Here is a 22,858-nt window from a genome sequence, read left to right as displayed (position 1 = left end):
TAAACTGCTTCCAGAAATTCCTCTGTCGGGCCTCTGTAATTTCCGTTACTTCACTGTAATACTGATACATCCGAGAATTAGCATCTCTTTCTCAACTTTCTGGGTGAATTTGATCATATCATGATCACTTTCCCCAAAGGTTTCTTTTACCTTAAACTTTCTAATCAATTCTGGTTCATTGAACAGCACCCAATCCAGAAAAGCTGACCCCTTATGAGCTGCTCCAAATAGCATCTTGTAGTTATTCTGTAAACTCCCCTCTTGGAATCCAGCACCAATCTCATTTTTCCAGTCTCGTCGTCGTGGCTATCCCTTGAGGTCGAGGATGATGGTTTTTGCTCTGAAGAAGTGGTCCACAGAGTGAAGACGCCTGTGCGTGTATTTGTTTAACGTGTACTTGATGTTGCACTCCAAGAAGCACACGATACTTCACAAATCAACCAGCTGACTCCAATGGCACGGAAACCATGACGATTGGAGCTGATGGATTTGTTGCAGCCTTCATCCGCCATCACAGCCACTGAGTTCGAAGTAACTTCATCCGCCTGTTCCACCGTTGAGGTCTTGGTTGGATTGTTCTTTGTCAGGGACCTCACCCTCACCAGTCTATTTGCATATTGAAATTCCCCATAACTATTGTAACATTGCCCTTTTGTATGCATTATCTATATCCCGTTGTAACTTGTAAATCACACCCTTACTACTGTCTGGGGGTCTGCGTACAACTCCCATCAGGGTCTTCTTACCCTTGCAGGTTCCTTAGCTCTACCCAAATAATTCAACTCCAGTTGACCCATTGTCACCTTTTTCTAATGACTTGATTTCATTTTTTACCAACAGAGCCACACCACCCCCTCAGCCCACTTGCCTGCCCTTTTGATAGCTGGGACATTAAACTCCCAGCTATAATCTTCATTCAGCCACGATTCAGTGATGCCTATGACACCATACATGCCAATCTGTAACTGTGCTACAAGTTTATTCCGTATACTGCACATCCTCAGATTTGACACCAATCCTGTATTCAACCTTTTCAATTTTGTCCACCTTTTGCATTGCAGCTCATCCTGTTGGCTGCAATTTTGCCCCGTCATCACCCTCTCCTCGGTAGTAGTCTCACTACACATTGCTGTTGTTTGTAAACCAACTACTCCATCCTCAGTACTATCACTTGGGTTCCTATCCCCAACAACTCTAGCTAACCTGCCCACAAGGATATTGGACTCCCTCGGGCTCAAGCATAACCCGTCCCTCTTGTACAGGGAGCACTTGCACACTTGCAGGGAGTTCGGGACAGGTTTGTCCCATTGAGGCAGGAATAGGACGGTGGGTGAAGGAACCATGGTTGGCAAGATATGTGAAATATCTAATCAAAAGGAAGAAATTATCAAGCAGGAATCAGACAGGGCTCTAGAGTTACAAGGTCGCCAGTGAGGAAGTGAGAAATGGATTAAGCGAGCTAGAAGGGGGTACGAGAAGACCTAGGTGACAATAAAGGGCTTTACAAAGACTGTGAAGCAGAGTGAAATAGTGACCAGGCGCTACCTAAATGCATGTTTGCAGGCGAGCAGTTGTGCAGGAATATAGCACGCATGCGCCCGACATCGGACGTGACGCCACCCAGAGTGGAGTTCGACGCAGACGGTGGTTCGAAGGCGGCTTGAAGCCAAGCGTCAGTTTAATGACCGTCAAGGAACAGGACCCGAGGGAAAGAGCTGGTATGAACGCCACAAGCATCGCTGGCTGCCGCGGCGATGGTAAACCCTGCTCACGCCCCCGTCCTGGGACTCTCTGCCCGAGCCGTCGCTGGCGGCCTGAAATGGTGGCTGTCATATACCTATCGATAGGGTAGGGCGGTTGCTAGCCTGCGGGGAATTGTGGGTAAGGCAACGGCCATTGATGCTACTGCGCCTGGTGCACAGGAAGATGAATTGCGAGCCAATGGTCAGACTTCCACACCCCGTCAACCTCTCAATGCCCAAATCTAGTCATGCAGCTGCTGAAACTGGAACTCAGGCCGGGTAAAGAGGAACTGAGTTAAATTTGTAGTAAATAAAACAAATCTCTGATCTGGATTTTTTATCTAGATAATATTGAAGGAGACTAAAACATGATTAATGCAGATTTAGTGTACATGGTTGGCATCGACTGGGTGAAAGGTCCTTTTTCTGTGCAGTATCTGCCTATGACTCCAATGCATATTTATGCTAAGAAAAATAATTATTGACAATTGAAAAAAATGATTGGTGTTGTAACTAGAAGAACAGAAAAGGGTGGATATAGTGTATCTGTCGTTTGAGAAGGATTTGAAAGGTACTACACAAAGTTATGAAACAAAATTAGGGCAGAATGGTACTGTAGTACTTAGTATAATGATCTTACAGCGCAGGTGACTGGGATCAATGCCTGCCACTGTCTGTAAAGAGTTTGTACGTTTTCTCTGTGGCCTTTGGGTATAGTAGTTTCCTCCTATTTTCCAAAGATGAACCGTTTAGTAGTTAATTGGTCAGACGGGCATAATTAGGCAGTGCGGGCTCATTGGCTTGGAAGAGCGTGTTTCCATGCCTCGTTTAAAATAAAACGGGGTTGGTGATATTATAGTGATGTGAATTAGAGGTTGCATAATAGAAATAGACCAGAAGATTAGTTATAAAGAGGTTACTTCCAGGTTAGGAAGATATAAGGATTGATGCAGGTGCCCTAGTTGTTCACAAGCTATGATCAATGACTTGTATCCATATGCACTGATGGTGTATTGTACTTGTTGTAACAAGGATACAAAAGTTTCAAGTGCTGAGATGGGAATCGTGGGTGAGAATGATTGATTTGTTTACCATCCTATTTGACAGTTAAACCTGTGCAGGAGAACTTTTAAAAGTGGGAAAAGTCACTGCACTGGGACAGCCCCACTGTCTTGACCTTGGAAGTCTGGGTCTAGTGGGAAATAGAAAAAGCGTGTCAGAAGGAAAATGTCAAGATAATTATGGGGGATTTTAATATGAAAGTGGGTTGGGAAAGTCAGGAAGGTAATGGATCTGAGGACAGGGAGTTTGTAGAATGCCTACAGGATGGCTTTTTGGAGCAGCTTGTCCAGAAGCCCAACAGGAGACTGGCTGTTTTGGATTGGGTGCTGTGTAACGAACCTGAGGCGATTAGGGAGGTGGAGGTGAAGGAACCTCTTGGAGGTAGTGATCATAATATGATTGAGTTCAGTTTCAAATTTGAAGAGGAGTAGCTGGTATCAGGTGTATCGATATTTCAGTGGAACAGGGGAAATTACAGTGGTATGGGAGAGGAACTGGCCCAAGTCGATTGGAAAAGTAAGCTAAATGGAGGGATGGCAGAGCAGAATTGGATGAAATTCCGACAAGAAATAAGGAAAATGCAGGAAAAATATATTCCAAGAAAAAAGAAAATCATGAATGGAAAAATGGCACAAATGTGGCTAACGATGGAGGTTAAGGCAAAAATAAAAGCAAAAAAAAGGTGTACAAGGAAGCAAAAATTAGTGGGAAAAATGAGGACTGGAAGACTTTTAAAAACTTACAGAAGGAAACTAAGAAAGTCATTAGGAAAGAAAAAATGAATTATGAAAGGAAGTTGGCGATTAACATAAAAAAGGATACTAAGAGTTTTTTTAAGTATATGAAGAGTAAAAGAGTGACAAGGGTAAATACGGGACTGATTGAAAATGATGCTGGAGAAATTATAATGGATAACAAAGAGATGGCGGAGGAACTGAATGAGTATTTTGCATCAGTCTTCACAGTGGAAGACATGATCAATATACCTGATTGCCAGAGGTATCAGGGAATAGAATTAGGTACAGTCAAGATTACTAGAGAGAAAGTGCTTGGGAAGCTAAGTGGACTAAGAATAGATAAGTCTCCCGGTCCCGATGAGGTGCACCCAAGGGTTCTGAAGGAGGTGGCTTTGGAGATTGTGGAAGCATTGGAAATGATCTTCCAGGAATCAATAGACTCTGGCATGGTTCCGGAGGACTGGAAGGTCACAAATGTAGTTCTGCTATTTAAGAAAGGAAGGAAGCAGCAAAAAGAAAGTTACAGACCTATTAGTCTGACATCGGTAGTTGGAAAGATATTGGAGTCAATCCTCAATGACGAGGTTATGAAATACCTCGAGGTGCATGACAAGATAGGCCCAAGCCAGCATGGTTTCATGAAGGGAAGATCCTGCCTCACCAACCTATTGGAATTTTTTTAGGTAATCTCGAATAAGATTGACAAGGGAGAGGCTGTGGATGTTGTGTATTTGGATTTTCAAAAGGCCTTCGATAAGGTGCCACATATGAGCTGCTTAATAAGATGAGAGCCCACGGAATTATAGGAAAGATATTGAAATAGGTGGAGCATTGGCTGATAGGCAGAAAGCAAAGGGTGGGAATAAAGGGATCCTATTCTGATTGGTTGCCCGCAGGGGTTGGTGTTGGGGCAGCTTCTTTTTACGATGTATATCGATGATTTGGATTATGGATTAAATGGTTTTGTGGCTAAGTTTGCGGATGACACCAAGATAGGTGGAGGAGCAGGAAATGTTGAAGAAACGGAAAGGTTGTAGAGAGACCTAGTCGGTTTAGGAGAGTGGGCAAAGAAATGGCAGATGAGATACAACGTTGACAAATGTACGGTTGTACATTTTGGAAGAAGAAATAATCAGGCAGATCATTATTTAGATGGGGAGAAAATTCAAAAATCGGAAGTGCAAAGGGACTTGGGGGTCCTCGTGCAGGATACTCTAAAGGTTAACCACCAAGTTGGATCGGCGGTAAGGAAAGCGAATGCTATGTTGGCATTCATTTCAAGAGGAATAGTGTATAAGAGTAAGGAGGTGTTGATGAGGCTCTATGGGGCATTAGTGAGACCTCATTTGGAATACTGTGTGCAGTTTTGGGCCCCCTATCTTAGAAAGGATGTACTGATGTTGGAGAGAGTTGAGGGAAGATTTACGAGGATGATTCCTGGAATGCAGGGGCTAACATATGAGGAGCGTCTGTCGGCTCTTGGACTGTATTCATTAGAGTATAGAAGAATGAGGGGGGATCTCATAAACATTTCGAATGTTGAAAGGGTTGGACAGAGTGTATGTGGAAAGGTTGTTTCCCTTGGTGGGTGAGTCCAGGACAAGAGGCCATAGTCTTAGAATTAGAGGGTACCCAGTTAAAACAGAGATGAGGAGAAATTTTTTTAGCCAGAAGGTCGTGGATTTGTGGAATTCGTTGCCAAATATGGCTGTGGAGGCCCGATCATTGTGGGTGTTTAAGGAGGAGATTGACAAGTATCTAATTAGTCAAGGTATCAAGGGATATGGGGAAAAAGCTGGAAATTGGAACTAGATGGGTGAATAGTTTAGCTCATGGGGGAGCTGCAGAGCAGAATCGATGGGCCGAATGGCCTACTTCTGCTCCTTTGTCTTGTGATCTTGTGAGCACAACTTGGGTGTTCCTTGGTTACCGTGGATGACCATGACTGCTTCTGTGCTTTGTCATGTCTTCGCTGTCCACAAAGCATTGCCGTTCCACTTTCCAGACCGTTGGATCTCACTGTTGATCTCATCTGCCCAGTCTGCCAGAGCTGAATTTGCATGCTCGGACAGGCATGGCCCTATCTCACTGGGGTAGGAGACCACCAGCTACCCTCACCCGGTTTAGCCTTCATGTCTATTTGGAGCCACAGGTGAGAGCTGAGTCTCTGATGTGGAATGAAAGTGAGTGAGGTTCCCCAGAATGGACACGACAATCTCCTTCATCTGAGGTGCTACCTCTGCTGGGTGTGAATAGGGCAAGCGAAATATCACATGGCCAAGTCTGTGAGCTCATGCAATTCAGTGAAGTAAATAGAACAGTAGATTACTTTTTAAACGACTACCGATTCAGAAGTGTGGGTGTTCAGAGAGACCTGGGAGCTTTGTACATGAGTCGCTGAAAGTGAATGCGCAATTAAGATGACAGAGGGTATGGTAAAATCATTTAAATACATAATGCTGCAGTTGCCCATTTTATTAGGTCCCTCCTGTATCTCATTAAGTAGCCATTGTTCATGCTCTTCTGCTGCTGGGCTACATCCACTTTGAGGTTTGATATGTTGTGTGTTATTTGAGTACTGTCGCCTTCCTGTCAGCTTGAACCAGTCTGGCTGTTCTCCTCGGGCCTCGCTCATTAACAAGGCACTTTCATCCACAGAATTGCTGCTCACTGTACATTTTTTGTTCTCGTGCCATTTCTTTAAACTCTATGGACTGTTCTGGAGGTGCACCGATGGGAGAGATCAGAGGTAAAGGGATGAATATCACACTGCCACTTCTTGCGTTGTTCTCCCAATCTCCTCCAAAATCAGCCCATCGATTTGTACATCTCTATTCAGTCCCTGCTCGATGGAGAATCTCACTGACCACTCCAGTCGCTCCAGATAATCATGATCCCCGTGACATTACAGTTGTATTACAATCTCACTGATCCCTCGATGTCCTTCCCGATGGACCAGCTGATGCCCAGTCCGTGATTTGTAAAGATTTCAGAACCAGGTTTATCGTCACCGACATATGTTGTGAAATTTGTTATTTTGCAGCTGAAGTACAGTGCAATAAATAAAACACTATAGATTGCAATAAGTATACATTATAAAGTTTTAAGAAAGTGCAAAAAGTGAGCAAAAATAGTGAGATAGTGTTCATGGGTTCATTGTCCATTCAGGACACTTATGGCGGAGGGGAAGAAGCTGTTCCTAAAAATGTGGGTGTCTGTCCTCAGTCTCCTGTGCCTCCTTCCTGATGGTGGCAGTGAGAAGAGGGCATGTCCTGGGTGGTGGGGGCCCTTAATGACAGATGGCAACTTTTTTGAGACATCACTCTTTGAAGGTGTCCCCGAAAGGTGGGGAGGCTGTTTGCCATGATGGAGATGTTTTGAGTTCACAACACCCTTCAGCTTTTACCAAATCTGATCAGTGGCTCCTCCATACCAGAGAGCCAGTTAGAATGCTTGCCACTGTACATTTGCAGAAATTGCCAAGAGTCCTTCATGCAGGACTTAGCTGTGCAGAAATCCACTTCCTGTGACCCTACAAAGCTCAAAGGTTCTTTGATATCACCTGTGAATATATTCATGACACTACCAACATTGCGATCTAAGGCAGAGAACCTCAAAAGTTGTGTGTCCAGGGATTTCTAATCTTTATGTGGTGATCTGTGATTGGAGTGTGAACTAATTGACCTCTCTGCCTAGTCTTGTGCTCAAGTCTCTGGAGCTGGACATGAGCCCCTGATCCTGACCTAGAGGCAGGATAATCATAGAGCACTACAGCATGGTAACAGGCCCTTCAGCCCATCTAGTCCATGTCAGCTGGATTTTCTGCCTGGACCCATCTATCCATATCCGAACCATAGCCCTCCCGACCCCTCTCATCAATGTACCTGTCCAAACTTCTCTTTAATGCTACAATTACAGTGTCATAGTCAGAGAGCTACCAACTGAGTCACAGCTGACCCAGGAGATTAAAGTGATTTGTTCTGAGTCACTACCCTGTACTTATTGATGATTTTTGTAACTTTTTACAGGACATCAAAGGTGGAGGAATTGCGACTGGGTATCTCAGACAGAATATCACATCAGGTCTACACCCCACTCAGCTCCCCAGCACCTGAATATCATCGGCCTGTGAATGTGGAAGGAGAGATGCTGGTTTGTTTCACTTCAGACCCCAGGCAGTGAGGGCTGTTTCAGGCCACCGAGCGTGACACAGCTGGGGAGACGATGTCCTCAGTGGCGATGAGAGAATCTGCTGACGTGAGGTCAGGAACCAGTTACAGAGAAACAGTGTAACTTCTTCCAGCCTGTGAAGGAGCGGGCAGTGATCACTCCAGTGCAGATTGGGAAAGGAACACCCACTGCAACGAGAGACCGTGTGTGTCACGCTGGGGGAGGTGAGCTGACCTGATCTGTGACCAGGAACATGTTCACCACATCCTTGTTTCTGCACCAGTGAAACATTCATTGTTTTGACTGAGTTAAATTTGATTCATTTCCCTGAGAATATTCAAATGTTCCACCTGTTTCCTTTGAGGAAAGCAGAAAATTCTGTCATCTTCTTACTGATCACTGAGGTTGTGGAGGAATGTTATCACCTGCTTCAGGCGCGTGATAGGGACTTGCTCAGTCATCTGACCTGATGAGACGCTGGCAAATTGGCACTGGGGAGAGGACGCTCACCATCTCTGGATTCACTCAGTCGTCGACTTGGTGACACCATTGATTTTTACACCGAGGAGAAGCCGTTCTGCTCTCCCTGGGTGGGGCTGGGAGGCTTCATTCAGTCATCCAACCTCCTGATACATCCAACCGCGATAAGGACTTCAAGTGAATCAGCAACCCGATGAGCTGCCAGAGAATTCCTGCGGGGGAGATGCCATTCACCTGCCCTGACTGCGGGAAGGGTTTCAAGAATTCCTTCAGACTGCAGTCACACCAGCGAGTGCACACCGGGGAGCAGGCGTTCATCTGCTCTGAGTGCGGGAAGGGGTTCACTCAGTCGTCCAGCCTACTGATACACCAGCAAATTCACACCCGGGAGAGACCATTCACCTGCTCCGAGTGCGGGAAGGGATTCACCCGCTCATCCAACCTGTTGGCTCACCAGCGAGTTCACAACGGGGAGAGGCCGTTCACCTGCTCTTGCTGCGGGAAGGGCTTCAAGCACTCCTTCAGTCTGCAGAGACACGAGCGACTCCACACCGGGCAGTGGTCATTCATCTGCTCTCACTGCGGGAAGGGGTTCAAGCACTCCTTCAGCCTGCAGAGACACCAGCGAGTCCACACCGGGGAGCGGCCGTTCATCTGCTCCCAGTGCGGGAAGGGATTCGCTCAGTCATCTAACCTTCAGACACACCAACGAATCCATACCGGGGAGAGGCCGTTCAGCTGCCGACAGTGTGGGAAGGGCTTCACTCAGTCGTCCCACCTGCTGATACACCAGCGGGCTCACACTGGGGAGCGGCCGTTCACCTGCTCTGATTGCGGGAAGGGGTTCACTCAATCCTCCGACCTTCGGAGGCACCAGCGCATTCACACCGGAGAGCAGCCATTTGTCTGCTCCGAGTGCGGGAAGAGATTCACTCAGTCGTACGACCTTCGGACGCACCAACGAATTCACACCGGCGAGCAGCCGTTCGCCTGCCGCCATTGTGGCAAGGGGTTCACTCAGTCGTCACAGCTCGTGATACACCAGCGGGTTCACACCAGGGAGAGACTGTTCACCTGCTCGGAGTGTGGGAAGGAATTCGCTCAGTCATCCAGCCTACTGATACACCAGCAAATTCACACTCAGGAGAGACTGTTCACCTGCTTTGAGTGTGGGAAGGGGTTCACCCGATCATCTAACCTGCTGGCTCACCAGCGGGTTCACACCGGGGAGAGGCCGTTCACCTGCTCCGAGTGCGGGAAGGGGTTCACTCAGTCATCCAAGCTTCTGATGCATCAGCGAATTCACACCGGGGAGAGGCCGTTCATCTGCTCTGAGTGCGGGAAGGGGTTCACTAGGTCTTACGACCTTCAGATGCACCAAGGAATTCACACCGGGGAGTGGCCCTTCACCTGCTCCGAGTGCGGGAAGGGGTACATTAGATCATCCGAGCTTCTGACACACCAGCGAGTCCACACCGGTGAGAGACCCTTCACCTGCACCGAGTGTGGGAAGGGATTCACTAGGTCTTATGACCTTCAGATGCACCAAAGGATTCACACTGGAGAGTGGCCCTTCATCTGCTCCGAGTGCGGAAAGGGGTTCACTCGGTCGTCTGACCTTCTGAGGCACCAACTAATTCACACCGGGGAGAGGCCGTTCACCTGCCCCGAATGTGGGAAGAACTTCGCTCGGTCGTCTCACCTGTCGAAACACCGACAAACTCACACAAAAGGGAAAGTTTAAGTGTGCAGTTTGTGTGTGGGGCGTTAAAACACAGCAGCTTCTGACACATCGGTGAGTTTACAAGTGACTGCGGGAACTGATTCTGCAGTTATTGCTGCTGTTGATCACATCCAGGTTTGGACCCTGGTTACTGGGCACATTTGGGTTGTTTCCCCTGGAACTGCAGGTACGTTTGTATTCTGTATCAGTTATAAATAAATCTGTTCTGTGTGAATGAACTGGGCTTGAGGAGGACATGGAGGGACTTTGAGGGGATGCGGACAAGCTGAAGGGACGGACAAGAACATGGCAGATGGAGTCAAATGTGGGAAAATGGGAGGTTAAAGGGAGCATGGGGTGTCAGACGGCAAGAAAATGTTGTCCAAACACTGTCTTGCTGACTGATGGGGCAGGTGAGAGGGGCTGAATGGCCTTTACCTGTGGTAGGATGGTCACACAAAGCAGGGAGCTGAGGGTCCAGCAGCATGCATGGGGGCAGAAGGTGTGAGAAGACAATCTGTCTCCTGACACAGGGTCGCGACCCAAAACGTTGACTTGCAGCTTTTTCCTCCACAGATGCTGTTCGACCCGCTGAGCTCTTCCAGTGTCCTGTTTTGTGGTTCCAGGGTTCCAGAATCTGGTTCACCAGAGCCAAGGACTGGCAGGTGAAGCAAAATCACGTGCCAAGTATTCCTTTTTGGGAAGTTAAACCACAAGGATGGTGCTTGAATTATAAAGAGAGACTCGGTGGGGTGTAGAACACAACAGCACAGTGTAGGCTCGTTGGTATACAATGTTGTGTCGATTTTTTAACCTACTCTAAGATCAATCTAATCCTCCCCCCCCTCCCACTACATAGCCCTCCACTTTCCTATCATCCATATGCCTATTTGAGAGTTTCTTAAATGCCCCTAATGTATCTTGCTTCTACCACCTCTGGCAGGGTAAGAAAGAAAAACACTTTATTATAAAGAGGTTTATAAAGTGATCGAGGGCTTCAATAGGTGGATAATCACAGCCGTTTCTCAGGGTAGGGGAGTGTAAAACTAGAAGGCATCGGTTTCAGGTGAGAGAGAGAGAAAGATTGAAATGGCTCTTTAGGGGCAGGTTTTTCACACAGAGTGTGGTGGGTGTCTGGCTCACAACGATTGAGGAAGTGGAAGAGGCAGGGACAATTACAGTGTCTGGAAGGCGTTCAGACAGTTTCATGGACAGGAAGGGTTGGGCAGGATCTGGGCCAGATGCTGGTAAACTGGACGGGTTCAGGCTGCAACTCAGTCAGTCTGAACCAGTTGGGCTGAAGGGCCTTTTTCTGTGCCTTACACCTCAGACTGTCTGCTGACTCTGTCCCACAGCTGCTCTGTGACAGCGAATCAAGTTGACCGTTGACCCTGAATGCTGTGTGGCTTGGTCTGTGTGGAGGGCAAACAAAACAAAAGCTTCTCACTCTACCTCGGTACTTGCTGGCAGTAATACTAAACCCATACCAACTTAAACCAAAGGGCTCTTGTCCTGATTGCTATTGGTACTAATCTATTTTTGTCACATGTACCAAGGTGTGGTGAAATGCTTACTCACAATACTGTTCATGCAGATCAAATTGTTACACGGTGCATCGAGGGAGAACAAGTTCGAATAACAAAGCAGAATAAAGTGTAACAGCTACAGAGAAAGTGCAGTTCAGGATCTTAACAATAACGTGCAGGGTCAAAACGAGGTACATTGTGAGGTCAAGAGTCCATCTTATCCTACTAGGGACTCATTTAATAGTCATTACAATGAGATAGAAGCTGTCCCTGAGCCTGTGGTATGTGTTCTCAGTCTTTTGTATCTTCTGCCCAGTGGGAGAGGGGAGAAGAGAGAATGTCCACCCAAAACATTGATGTCTAGATTTCTCTGCACAGGTGCTGCCTGACCTGCTGAGTTCCTCCAGCTCCCTTGTGTGTTGCTTCAGATTTCCAGCATCCACAGACTCTTGTGTCTTGACTCCTAGTATTTGAGGATTTCACCCTGGGGAAAACACTCTAACTACCTTATAAATGCCTTTCATAATTTTATACGCAAGGTTAAGTGCAAGTTTGTCGTCTTCAGCTACTGTAACCCATCCATGTCAAGGTTTGACGTGTTGTGCTCTTCTCCAACCCACTGATGCCACACATGTTGACTTTATTTACTGTCACCTTCAACCAGTCTGGCCACTCTCCTCAGAAGCTTTCTAGTTAACAACATGTTTTTGCCCACAGAACTGCTGCTCACTGGATTTTTTTTTTTGTTTGCACCATTCTCTGGAAACTCTAGAGACTGTTGTCCCTGAAGATAGCAGATCAGTAATTTCTGACTCACTCCAACCACCCCGTCTGGCACCAACTATCATTTCATGATCAAAGTCACTTAGATCACATTTCTTCCCCATTCTGATGTTTGGTCTGAACAACAACTGAACCTCTTGACCATGTCTGCATGCTTTTATCCATGGAGTTGCTGCCACCTGATTGGCTGATTAGATATTTGCATTAACGAACAGGTGTACAGGAGTGCTTAATAAAACGGCCACTCAGTGTATCTAGTGGAATTCGTTGTTTTGCATCAGCAGTTCAGTGCATGTTACTATGTTACTACAGATTTAATATAAAGGCATCCGTTAGTCTTGTGAGACCATGGATCTGTGCCTGGAAAGTCTTCACTCTCCAGGGCGCAGGCCTGGGCAAGGTTGTATGGAAGACCAGCAGTTGCCCATGCTGCAAGTCTCCCCTCTCCATGACACCAATGTTGTCTAAGGGAAGGGCATTAGGACCCATACAGCTTGGCACCAGTATCGTTGCAGAGCAATGTGTGATTAAGTGCCTTGCTCAAGGACACAACATGTTCCCTTGGCTGGGGCTCGAACTCACGACCTTCAGGTAGCTAGTCCAATGCCCTAACCACTTGGCCTTGTGCCCACACTAAAGATAAGCAGCGGACAAAAAAAGGGGTAGTAATGACAGGTAGTGTTCATGGGTTAATCTTTGTGTTTCGTTTTTCTCCCTCTCCCTGCTCCCGCTCTAAACCTATTTTGCAGGGTGTTGGCAACGGGGAGGATTGATCCAAACATGCCAAGATCAGCCAGAGTTGCTCACCCCACCGGAATCTGTGCACCGCCATCCTTTGGACGTGGATGAAAGCAGCGTCAGTCGCAGCGGAAGAAACTGTCCTCGGGTTTCGACGAGCGTCTGCACTGCCGAAACCCCAGAGCCAGCACAACGATGGAAGTGTGGGAAATCCTTTTACTCATCCCATCTGGAAAGTCATCAGTGCAGTCCAACTGGGGAAAGGTGTAGCCATGGGCATCCGTATGTGTCCCAGCTATACCTGCCATTTTATTGGCTTTGTGGAACAATCTATGTTCCAAGCCTATACTGGTATCTGTCCCCCACTTTTCCTTCGCCACATCGACGACTGCATTGGCGCTGCTTCCTGCACGCATGCTGAGCTCGTTGACTTCATTAACTTTGCCTCCAACTTTCACCCTGCCCTCAAATTTACCTGGTCCGTTTCTGACACCTCCCTCCCTCCCCTTTCCTGATCTTCCTGTCTCTATCTCTGGAGACAACTTATCTACTGATGTGTACTATAAGCCTACGGACTCTCACAGCTATCTGGACTATTCCTCTTCTCACACTGTCTCTTGCAAAAACGCCATCCCCTTCTCGCAATTCCTCCGTCTCCGCCGCACCTGCTCTCAGGATGAGGCTTTTCATTCCAGGATGAAGAGATGTCCATCAAAGTTGCTGGTGAACACAGCAGGCCAGGCAGCATCTCTAGGAAGAGGTACAGTTGATGTTTCGGGCCGAGAAGGGTCTCAGCCGGAAACGTCGACTGTACCTCTTCCTAGAGATGCTGCCTGGCCTGCTGCGTTCACCAGCAACTTTTATGTGTGTTGCTTGAAATTCCAGCATCTGTAGATTTCCTCATGTTTGTGAAGGAGATGTCCTCCTTTTTTAAAGAAAGGGGCTTCCCTTCCTCCACCATCAACTCTGCTCTCAAACGCATCTCCCCCATTTCACGCACATCTGCTCTCACCCCATCCTCCCACCACCCCAATAGGGATAGAGTTCCCCTTGTCTTCACCTACCACCCCACCAGCCTCCAGGTCCAACAAATAATTCTCCATAACTTCCGCCACCTCCAACAGGATCCCACCACTAAGCACATCTTTCCCTCCCCCCCCCCAATCTTTCTGCAGGGATCGCTCCCTACGCAACTCCCTTGTCCATTCGTCCCCCCCACCCCTTCCCACCTATCTCCCTCCCGGCACTTATCCTTGTAAGCGGAACAAGTGCTACACATGCCCTTACACTTCCTCCCTCACCACCATTCAGGGCCCCAGACAGTCCTTCCAGGTGAGGCGACACTTCACCTGTGAGTCGGCTGGGGTGATATACTGCGTCCAGTGCTCCTGATGTGGCCTTTTATATATTGGCGAGATCCGACGCAGGTTTGGGAGACCGCTTTGCTGAACACCTACGCTCTGTCTGCCAGAGAAAGCAGGATCTCCCAGTGGCCACACATTTTAATTCCACATCCCATCCCCATTCTGATACGTCTATCCACGGCCTCTTCTACTGTAAAGATGAAGCCACACTCAGGTTGGAGGAACAACACCTTATATTCCGTCTGGGTAGCCTCCAACCTGATGGCATGGACATTGACTTCTCTAACTTCCGTTAATGCCCCACTTCGTACCCCATCTATTATTTATTTATCTTTTATTATTATATATTTTTTCCTCTCCTTTTTCTCCCTCTGTCCCTCTCACTATACTCCTTGCCCATCCTCTGGGCTTTCCCCCCTCCCCCTTTCTTTCTCCCTAGGCCTCCTGTCCCATGATTCTCTTGAATTCCTTTTGCCAATGACCGTTCCAGACCCCTCCCCCTCCTGTCTTCTCCTATCATTACGGATCTCCCCCTCCCCCTCCCACTTTCAAATCTCTTACTGTCTCTTCCTTCAGTTGGTCCTGACGAAGGGTCTCGGCCTGAAACGTCGACTGTACCTCTTCCTATAGATGCCGCCTGGCCTGCTGCGTTCACCAGCAATTTTTACATGTGTTGCTGGGGAAAGATCCTTTACCTATCCTGTGTGTGGGAAACCATATTCCAATTTGTCTACCCTGTCTAGACACCAGCATGTTCACTCCATGGAGAGACTGTCTGCCTGCTCAGTGTGGGAAGGGATGCATTCAGCTTGACATGTTAATGGTACATCGCCTAGTTCACGCTGCTGAAGTATGTTTGACTGCCCTGTGTGTGGGTAAGGATTCACTACTGACAAGCTAATTACACACTAGCGAGACCTTTCCCTTCACAATGGGAAGGGTTTCACTCAGTCACAGAAGATTACGTCACACCAGAAAATTCATACTGGAGAGAGGGTGTTCACTGACTCCAAGTGGCGGGGAGAGACTCACTCACCCATTGAGTCCACAAGTGACTGTAGGAGCTGGATTCCAGTGTAATTGTTCCCGAGAATTATATCCAGGATAGGACTGGGTTTACTATCCCAGTTTGATCTTTACAGCTCCTCTAACTGGGATGATTTGTAATGTCCCTTACCTGTGCCCAATAAATTGTCTTGATCTTGAGCACATAAAGTTTTGTCTAATTAATACCTATGTTAAACTTCCGAATTTAGATATTAAACATAAGAGAAGCAGTAGGGTGGTCATGGAAACTATGATGATTAAAGAAGAGGAAGTACTGGTGGTTTTAAGGAATACAAAAGTGGATAAGTCTCTGGGTCCTGACAGGATATTCCCTAGGTCCTTGAGGGAAGTTAGTGTCGAAATATCAGGGGCTCTGACCGAAATATTTCAAATGTCATTAGAAACAGGGATGGTGCCGGAGGATTGGCGTATTGCTCATGTTGTTCCATTGTTTAAAAAGGGTTCTAAGAGTAAACCTAGCAATTATCAGCCTTTGAGTTTAACGTCAGTGGTGGGTAAATTGATGGAAAGTGTTCTTGGAGATGGTATATATAATTACCTGGATAGATTAGGAACAGTCAACATGGATTTGTGCGTGGAAAGTCATGTTTGACAAATCTTATTGAATTTTTTGAAGAGGTTACTAGGGAAGTTGACGAGGGTAAAGCGGTGGATGTTGTCTATATGGACTTCAGTAAGGCCTTTGACAAGGCTCCACATGGAAGGTCAGTTAGGAAGGTTTAATCGTTAGGTATTAATATCGAAGTAGTAAAATGGATTCAGCAGTGGCTGGATGGGAGACGCCAGAGAGTAGTGGTGGATAAATGTTTGTCAGATTGGAGGCCGGTGACTAGTGGTGTGCCTCAGGGATCTGTACTGGGTCCAATGTTGTTTGTGATATATATTAATGATCTGGATGATGGGGTGGTAAATTGGATTGGTAAGTATGCAGATGATACTAAGATAGGTGGAGTTGTGGATAATGAAGTAGGTTTTCAAAGCTTGCAGAGAGATTTAGGCCAGTTAGAAGAGTGGGCTGAAAGATGGCAGATGGAGTTTAATGCTGATAAATGTGAGGTGCTACATTTTGGTAGGACTAATAAAAATAGGACTTCCATGGTAAATGGTAGAGCATTGAAGAATGCAGTAGAACAGAGGGATCTAGGAATAATGGTGCATAGTTCCCTGAAGGTGGAATCTCATGTGGGTAGGGTGGTGAAGAAAGCTTTTGGTATGCTGGCCGTTATAAATCAGAGCATTGAGTATAGGAGTTGGGATGTAATGTTGAAATTGTACAAGGCAGTGGTGAGGTCAAATTTGGAGTATTGTGTACAGTTCTGGTCACCGAATTATAGGAAAGATATCAACAAAATTGAGAGAGTACAGAGAAGATTTACTAGAATGTTACCTGGGTTTCATCTCCTAAGTTACAGAGAAAGGTTGAACAAGTTGGGTCTTTATTCTTTGGAGTGTAGAAGGTTGGGGGGGGGGACTTGATAGAGGTATTTAAAATTATGAAGGGATAGATAGAGTTGACGTGGATAGGCTTTTTCCATTGAGAGTGGGGGAGATTCAAACGAGGACATGAGTTGAGAGTTAAAGGGCAAAAGTTTAGTGGTAACATGAGGGGGAACTTCTTTACTCAGAGAGTGGTAGCTGTGTGGAACGAGCTTCCAGCAGAAGTGGTTGAGGCAGGTTCGATGTCATTTAAAGTAAAATTGGATAGATATATGGACAGGAAAGGAATGGATGGTTATGGGCTGAGTGCAGGTTGGTGGGACTAGGTGAGAGTATGAGTTTGGCATGGACTAGAAGGGCCGAGATGGCCTGTTTCCGTGCTGTAATTGTTATATGGTTATCTGGTTATAAGATATCATTGGCGTTTTGGTGGTTTTTATTAATAGGTAGAATCTGTGATACCGGTGTGAGTTTTGGGCCAATAAGCCAGGCCTTTCCCGAGCAGATTGGTGGAACATTTCCACGTGGTACAATTATGAGGTCCCCAGTCATCTTGCATCCCAGCCACTGCAGCCTGACCTACAAACTGTCGAGTACTGTTTGGTGGCTGCCCATGTCACCCTCCCCACCATAAACAAATTCATGCCCAGGTGTTCCCCAGTGAGGGAACTCACCCTAACAATTATGGAATTAATGATGAATGAACTGTACATCTGAACTATGCAAATAACAACACAACAATATTCCCGATGCTGGGAATCGGAAACAACAAGAGGGAATGTTATAAATTTTAATGCTTATTTTGTTTAGAAATACAACATGGTAACTGGCCCAACATCATTGCTCCACCCAATTACACCCATGTGACTGAATAACCTATCAACCCGTCGGTCTTTGGAATGTGTGAAAAACAATGGGGCACGTGGAGGAAGCCCGTACCGTTATGTGGAGAGTACAAATCCCTTATAGACAATGCAGAACTGAACTAGGATTGCTGGCGCTGCAACAGTGAGATGCTAGCCACCTCTCTAGTGTGCCACCCCGAGCTCAACAGATAGACAAGAACTCGCTGAGGGAAGATTGTTTGCAGGAAAAGGGACGCCTGGCAAGTGGGAGACCTTTCTAAATTTGAAGCCTTTAATCAAGTGTTCTTGGTCTGCACGTACCTGTTAAAGTGAAAGGGCAAGGACGACTGGAGAAAGGAACTATGAATGAGATCCATGTCTTCCTGTCTGCATGATGAGGCCACTCTCGGTTTGGAGGAGCAACACCTCAAATTCCATCTGAGTAGCCTGCTACCTGACAGTGTGAATATTGATTTCTCTAACTACTGGTAATTTCTCCCCTCTCCTACTTCTCCCCTTCTCTATTCCCCATGCTGGATCCTCCACCCTAACCCTTCTCCTCACCCACCTATCACCTCCCTCTGGTGCCTCTCCTTCCCTGTCTCCCATGGTCCACTCTCCTTTCCTATGAGATTCCCTTTTGTTCAGTCTTCTACCTTTTCCACCTATCACCTCCCATCTTCTCACTTCATCTACCTTCTCGCTCACCTGGCTTCACCCTTCACTTGCCAGCTTGTGTCCCTTCCCTTTCCCCCACCATTTTGTACCATTTTCTGCCCTCTTCCTTTCCGGTTCTGATGAAGGGTCTTGGACTGGAGCCTCGACAGTGTATTCCCCTCCATAGATGCTGACTGACCTGCTGAGATGCTCCAGCATTTGAGGCTGTAATCAGGAGAAGGAGTCATGGGTCAAGTACAGGCGGCTGGGATCAAGTGAAACGCGAGAGGACTATAGGGAATGCAGGACTGGTTCACTTACACCGTAGTGACAGCTGTCAATTATTTGAAAGAGGGGGGAAAGTTTTCAGTGTGTCTTCTCTGGCGAGGAGGGCGGCTAAATTGCTTGTAGTGCCAGGGGGATCATTTCAGGGGATCAGTTGTTCAGCTGATCAGAGAGGTGTCGGGAAACTTAGTGGAGGCCCAGTGGGGGGAACGGCTTGGGGTCTCTGTGGAAGCACGTTCCCAGCAATGTACCACTGAACTTCCGAAAGGAGAAGACCCTATTCCTGAAGGCTTAGAGGGGCCACGCCCCAGGGTGTCGCTATGGATAGAGGGAAGCGATGCTAAAGCCATCCTCGACCCCGGGGCACAGGTCAAGTTGTTGGACAGTTCGTTTTACAACCGGTGTCTGAAGCATTTACCCTTGACAACCGCAAGGGCACCGGAGACTTTGGGTACTAGTGGTAGTAGTTATCCAGAAGACGATGATTGGTTAATGACCCTGGAGTTCATGGGGGCATTGTCTGGGCACCCAGCGTGTCGAGTTGCTTCTGAGGACGTGTGTAGCAGCCTTGAGCCGGTACCGAATTTAAACGAGACCCAGCGGTGGTACGGCCTGGGGAAAGTAGCTGAGGGTGAGACTCTTAGTAGATGCTCCGAACCACCACGAGGGAGGGGAGTTGACCGCTGAAGACACCTCAGTGAGAGAGAGGTCGCGGCAACTGGACCCTGGCGGCGTGGAAGATGAAGGCAGCGTGTGTGTGGATGATGCGATGTGGTTTAATGTGCTGCATCGGAGGGGTGGATGTTGCCAGATCCTGAGGAGTGCGGCTGTTGATCCGAAGATGGCCTTTATTAGTTCCCTAGGATTCTTCCGATCCGAAAAGATGCCCAAGGGCATATCCGGAGCCCCTGCATCCTTCCCGCGGGGCATGAGGAAAACCGTGGGGGAAGTGAAGGTGTGTGGAGTTTTGACGTATGTGGATGACTGCCTAGAGCTTGGATTCGCCTGGGGGGACTATGAGGCGAGGCGAGTGGCTGAGCCCGGGCGACCGAAGCGAAGTGTCAAATGTGGAGGAGTTTTTGGCCGGAGGAGTTTGGTGCAATGTGACGAAAATGACCCGACATACCAGTTGAACTTCCTGGTGTTGGGACAGACGGTGGTGGACCTGGGGATGGAAACCCAGGTCGTCAATCTGAATGAGACACAGGGAAGAGAGGGGATTTGCACCGCACTGCGGTCATATACTGACAAATTAATCCAGCGAGAAGAAACAATGACCCACCTTCGAAGGTATCAGCAGAAACTCAAGACGTCCATTCAGAACAGATTGGAAGATTTACAAGTTGGGGAAGATCAAGGAAGTGTTCTCACTAAGGTCAACAGAAAACCGAGAGCCCAGGGAGGGGAGTTTGACTACACTCCCGAGGAGGTAAAGAAATGGAGGACCGATCTCGGAAAAGGGAGGCGGACGCTTGAAAGGAACCTGAAGATGACTATCGCGAGTTTAAATGAAGTGGAAAAACTGAAAGTTGACCTGGAAGACGCCCTCAGGAAGAAACAACCGGAGGCTGAACATCCTTTAACTGCTGCTTTTCAAGTCAGGGTGGAAGAAGCTGGTGGGGTAACTGCGTCCCAGATTGAGATGGCCAGGAACCCTGAGTCAGAAATGCTGAGGCTGTGGCGAGAGTTGAAGGAGTCCCCGAAGAAGCTGACGTCTCGACTGCAGGAGGCTGAAGGGGTAGCCCCAGCTAAATGTTTCAGTTTGGAGAAACTCAAACAGCAGCTACCGATCGAGGGAATGAGGAAGAATACGGATTCGAAGGATGATGTGCTGCACATGTGGTACATGCTGCCTTTCGCTAACTTCCCCGTGATTGAGGAACAGACCTTTGGCCCTTCTCCCACTGAGTCAGGTGTAGTGGGGAGGGCTAGCTGTGGGCAGTCTGAGTTACGGCAGGATCAGGAAGGAGGAGAGGCGGGGCCCCGGCCACAGGACAGGGGGCTCCGAGCTGTAGTGGTGGCCTGAGTGAGAGAGGAGTTGGCAAGCAGGCCCGAGGTATCCCAGTAGTGTCTGAGCCTTGTGGGTTTAGGTGAGGGGGTACGGAGGTCTCAGAGGGTTAAGAAGCTCCCAGATAGGTTGGCCTATGTAGCGCCCGTGGGACGGGAGTAAGGTCCACTGTTTGGGGAGCACTGTCACTGTGTGTATCTGTGTATGTGTGTGTTGTGTGTCTGTAGGACTGGGTGGCGAGTTATTTAGAAGTCATGAGGACATGACTTTATTTGGTGGGGGGAGAGTGTAAGGGGGTTTCGATTTTTATGTTACTGCGGAGGCTAATTAAAATGGCGTTTTTGTTATGTTAATCTGGGGAATGCGGCTTTGTTGTGCTTTAACGCTGAGAAAGTTTGCGCTAGCAGCTTATTGTGGTTTAGAGGGTGATAAGAGAGTGCTATTAACCAATTGGGATAGTTGTTATGGTTTTGGTGTGTTTGAAGATACTGTATGCGCGGGGTTTTGGGGCAGAAGGCGGGAGAGCGAGACGGAGGATGGACCAGGTGCTGTGAGTCCGCTAACGGGGTCGGACCCCGAGCGGGACGTTCGGCAAGGAGACGGAGACAGACTCGTGTGGAGCGTCTGGTCGACCACCGTTGTTGGTCCCAGGCGGCCGGTCGAGGTGGTCCGAGGGGGTCGCAGGGTGAAGAAGAAGGTCCTTGAGCTCCAACGGTTTTTGTGCACGAAGAGATTGAACTTTTATAAGTGTGGCGCCTTTTATTTTCCTTTTATATTTTATTCTCTTTTAATTATATAGTTCCAGTAATATCTATAAACTGTAAATCATTTAATTGCATCTGGTGTATTGTCTGTTATTTGGGCGGGGTGGGGTACCTCACACAGCATCCACACAAACGAATTACCCAGTTTGGCGGGGCCGAGGCTGTTTCCCCTAGACGACAGCGAGCCGAGCGACCCTGAGGGTGGCCAGGGAGGCTGCACATATATACAAAATATTGGTGTAGATATTCATGATCTCCACCCCACTGCAGGCGGCATTGATCCCGAGCACTGAGAGGGCAGCTGGTCTGTGACTACCCGGAGCTGTCAGGCTGAGGCTGGTGGATGTGTGCAACACACTGATATCAGGGTGAAACCCCTCCGTATCCTGCATCAGTGCCCTTCCCAGTGGGCTGTGTGAAGACACAAGAGATGGCAGACGGTGTCAGAGGTGTAAGGCATGGAAGTAGGTCCTTCAACCCGACTGGTTCAAACTGACTGAGCTGCAACCTGAACTTGTCCAATTTACCAGCATTTGGCCCAGATCTATCTAAACCAGAGGTTCCCAAAAGTGTTACTGTGTGGACCAGTACTATTAATCGAGGTGTCCATTGACCCCAAATTGGGAACCCCTGCTGTAAACGTTTCCTGTCCATGGAACCGGTCAAAAGTTTTTTTAGACACTGTAACTGTACCTGCCTCTCCCACTCCCTCTACCATTATAAGCCAGACACCCACCACTCTGTGTGGAACAACATGCCCCTAAAGAGCCATTTAATTCTCTCTGTCACCTGAAACTGATACCCTTTAGTTTGACACTCTCCTCCTGAGAAACAGCTGTAATTATCAAAGCCCGTCACCATTTTATAAACCTCCGTAGGCAATGCCTCAACCTACTATGTTCCAGAGGGAATAACCAGCAGAGGAAAATGTTTTTTCACAGAGTGGTAGAAGCATATACATTAGGGACATTTAAGAAACTCTTAGATAGGTACGTGGATGATAGAAAAAAATGGAGGGGAATGTAGGAAGGAAGGATTAGATTGATCTTAGAGTAGGTTAAAAGCTCGGCACAGCCATGGGCCAAAGAGCCTACACTGTGCTGTTGTGTTCCATGTTCCATCCAGTCTCTCTTAATAACTCAAGCCTTCCAGACCTGGTATCATTTTTGTGAGTCTATCTTCCATCTTTGCTTTCTTAATGTTATCCTTCCTATAGAGAGGTGACCAGAACTGTACATGAACTCCACAACTGGTGTCATCAACACCTTGTGGAGTTTCAACACAACGTGGTGTCTCTTGCACTCAAGCCCCTGACTGATGAGGGTAGGTGACCTTCACCACTCCGTACGCCCATATCACCACTTTCAGGGAACTCCATTCACGTAGGTCACTCTGTTCTCCAGTACTCTTCAGGACATTGTCATTCACTGTGCGAGCCCTGCCCTGGTTTAAATTTCCAAAAATGCACC

At 47.6% G+C, this 22,858-nt stretch overlaps 1 protein-coding gene across 6 annotated transcripts in view; it reads left to right on the top strand.

Annotated features, from left to right (window-relative positions):
- The first annotated feature begins 1,627 nt into the window (after positions 1-1,627).
- Positions 1,628-22,858, top strand: part of LOC140203998 (uncharacterized) — a 79,648-nt gene continuing 58,417 nt past the window's right edge. Inside the window, exons 1-4 of one of the 6 annotated variants that reach the window (XR_011887486.1) lie at positions 1,628-1,718; positions 7,570-9,986; positions 10,491-10,579; positions 12,973-13,695. Coding sequence is in view for 1 of the 6 variants with exons in the window: in XM_072270218.1 (XP_072126319.1) it covers positions 8,385-9,895; positions 16,629-16,634 (1,517 nt within the window). In the remaining 5 variants the exon portion in view is untranslated. Of the gene's footprint in view, positions 1,758-7,569; positions 10,102-10,490; positions 10,580-12,972; positions 13,696-16,628; positions 16,635-22,858 lie in introns of those variants that run through there. The other 5 variants (XR_011887485.1, XR_011887487.1, XR_011887489.1 and 2 more) reach the window with 5 other exon arrangements.

This window comes from Mobula birostris, chromosome 10 (assembly GCF_030028105.1).
Source record: "Mobula birostris isolate sMobBir1 chromosome 10, sMobBir1.hap1, whole genome shotgun sequence".
In the NCBI taxonomy this organism is placed as follows: Eukaryota; Metazoa; Chordata; class Chondrichthyes; order Myliobatiformes; family Myliobatidae; genus Mobula; species Mobula birostris.
This window is presented reverse-complemented; position numbering and strand designations above follow the sequence as displayed.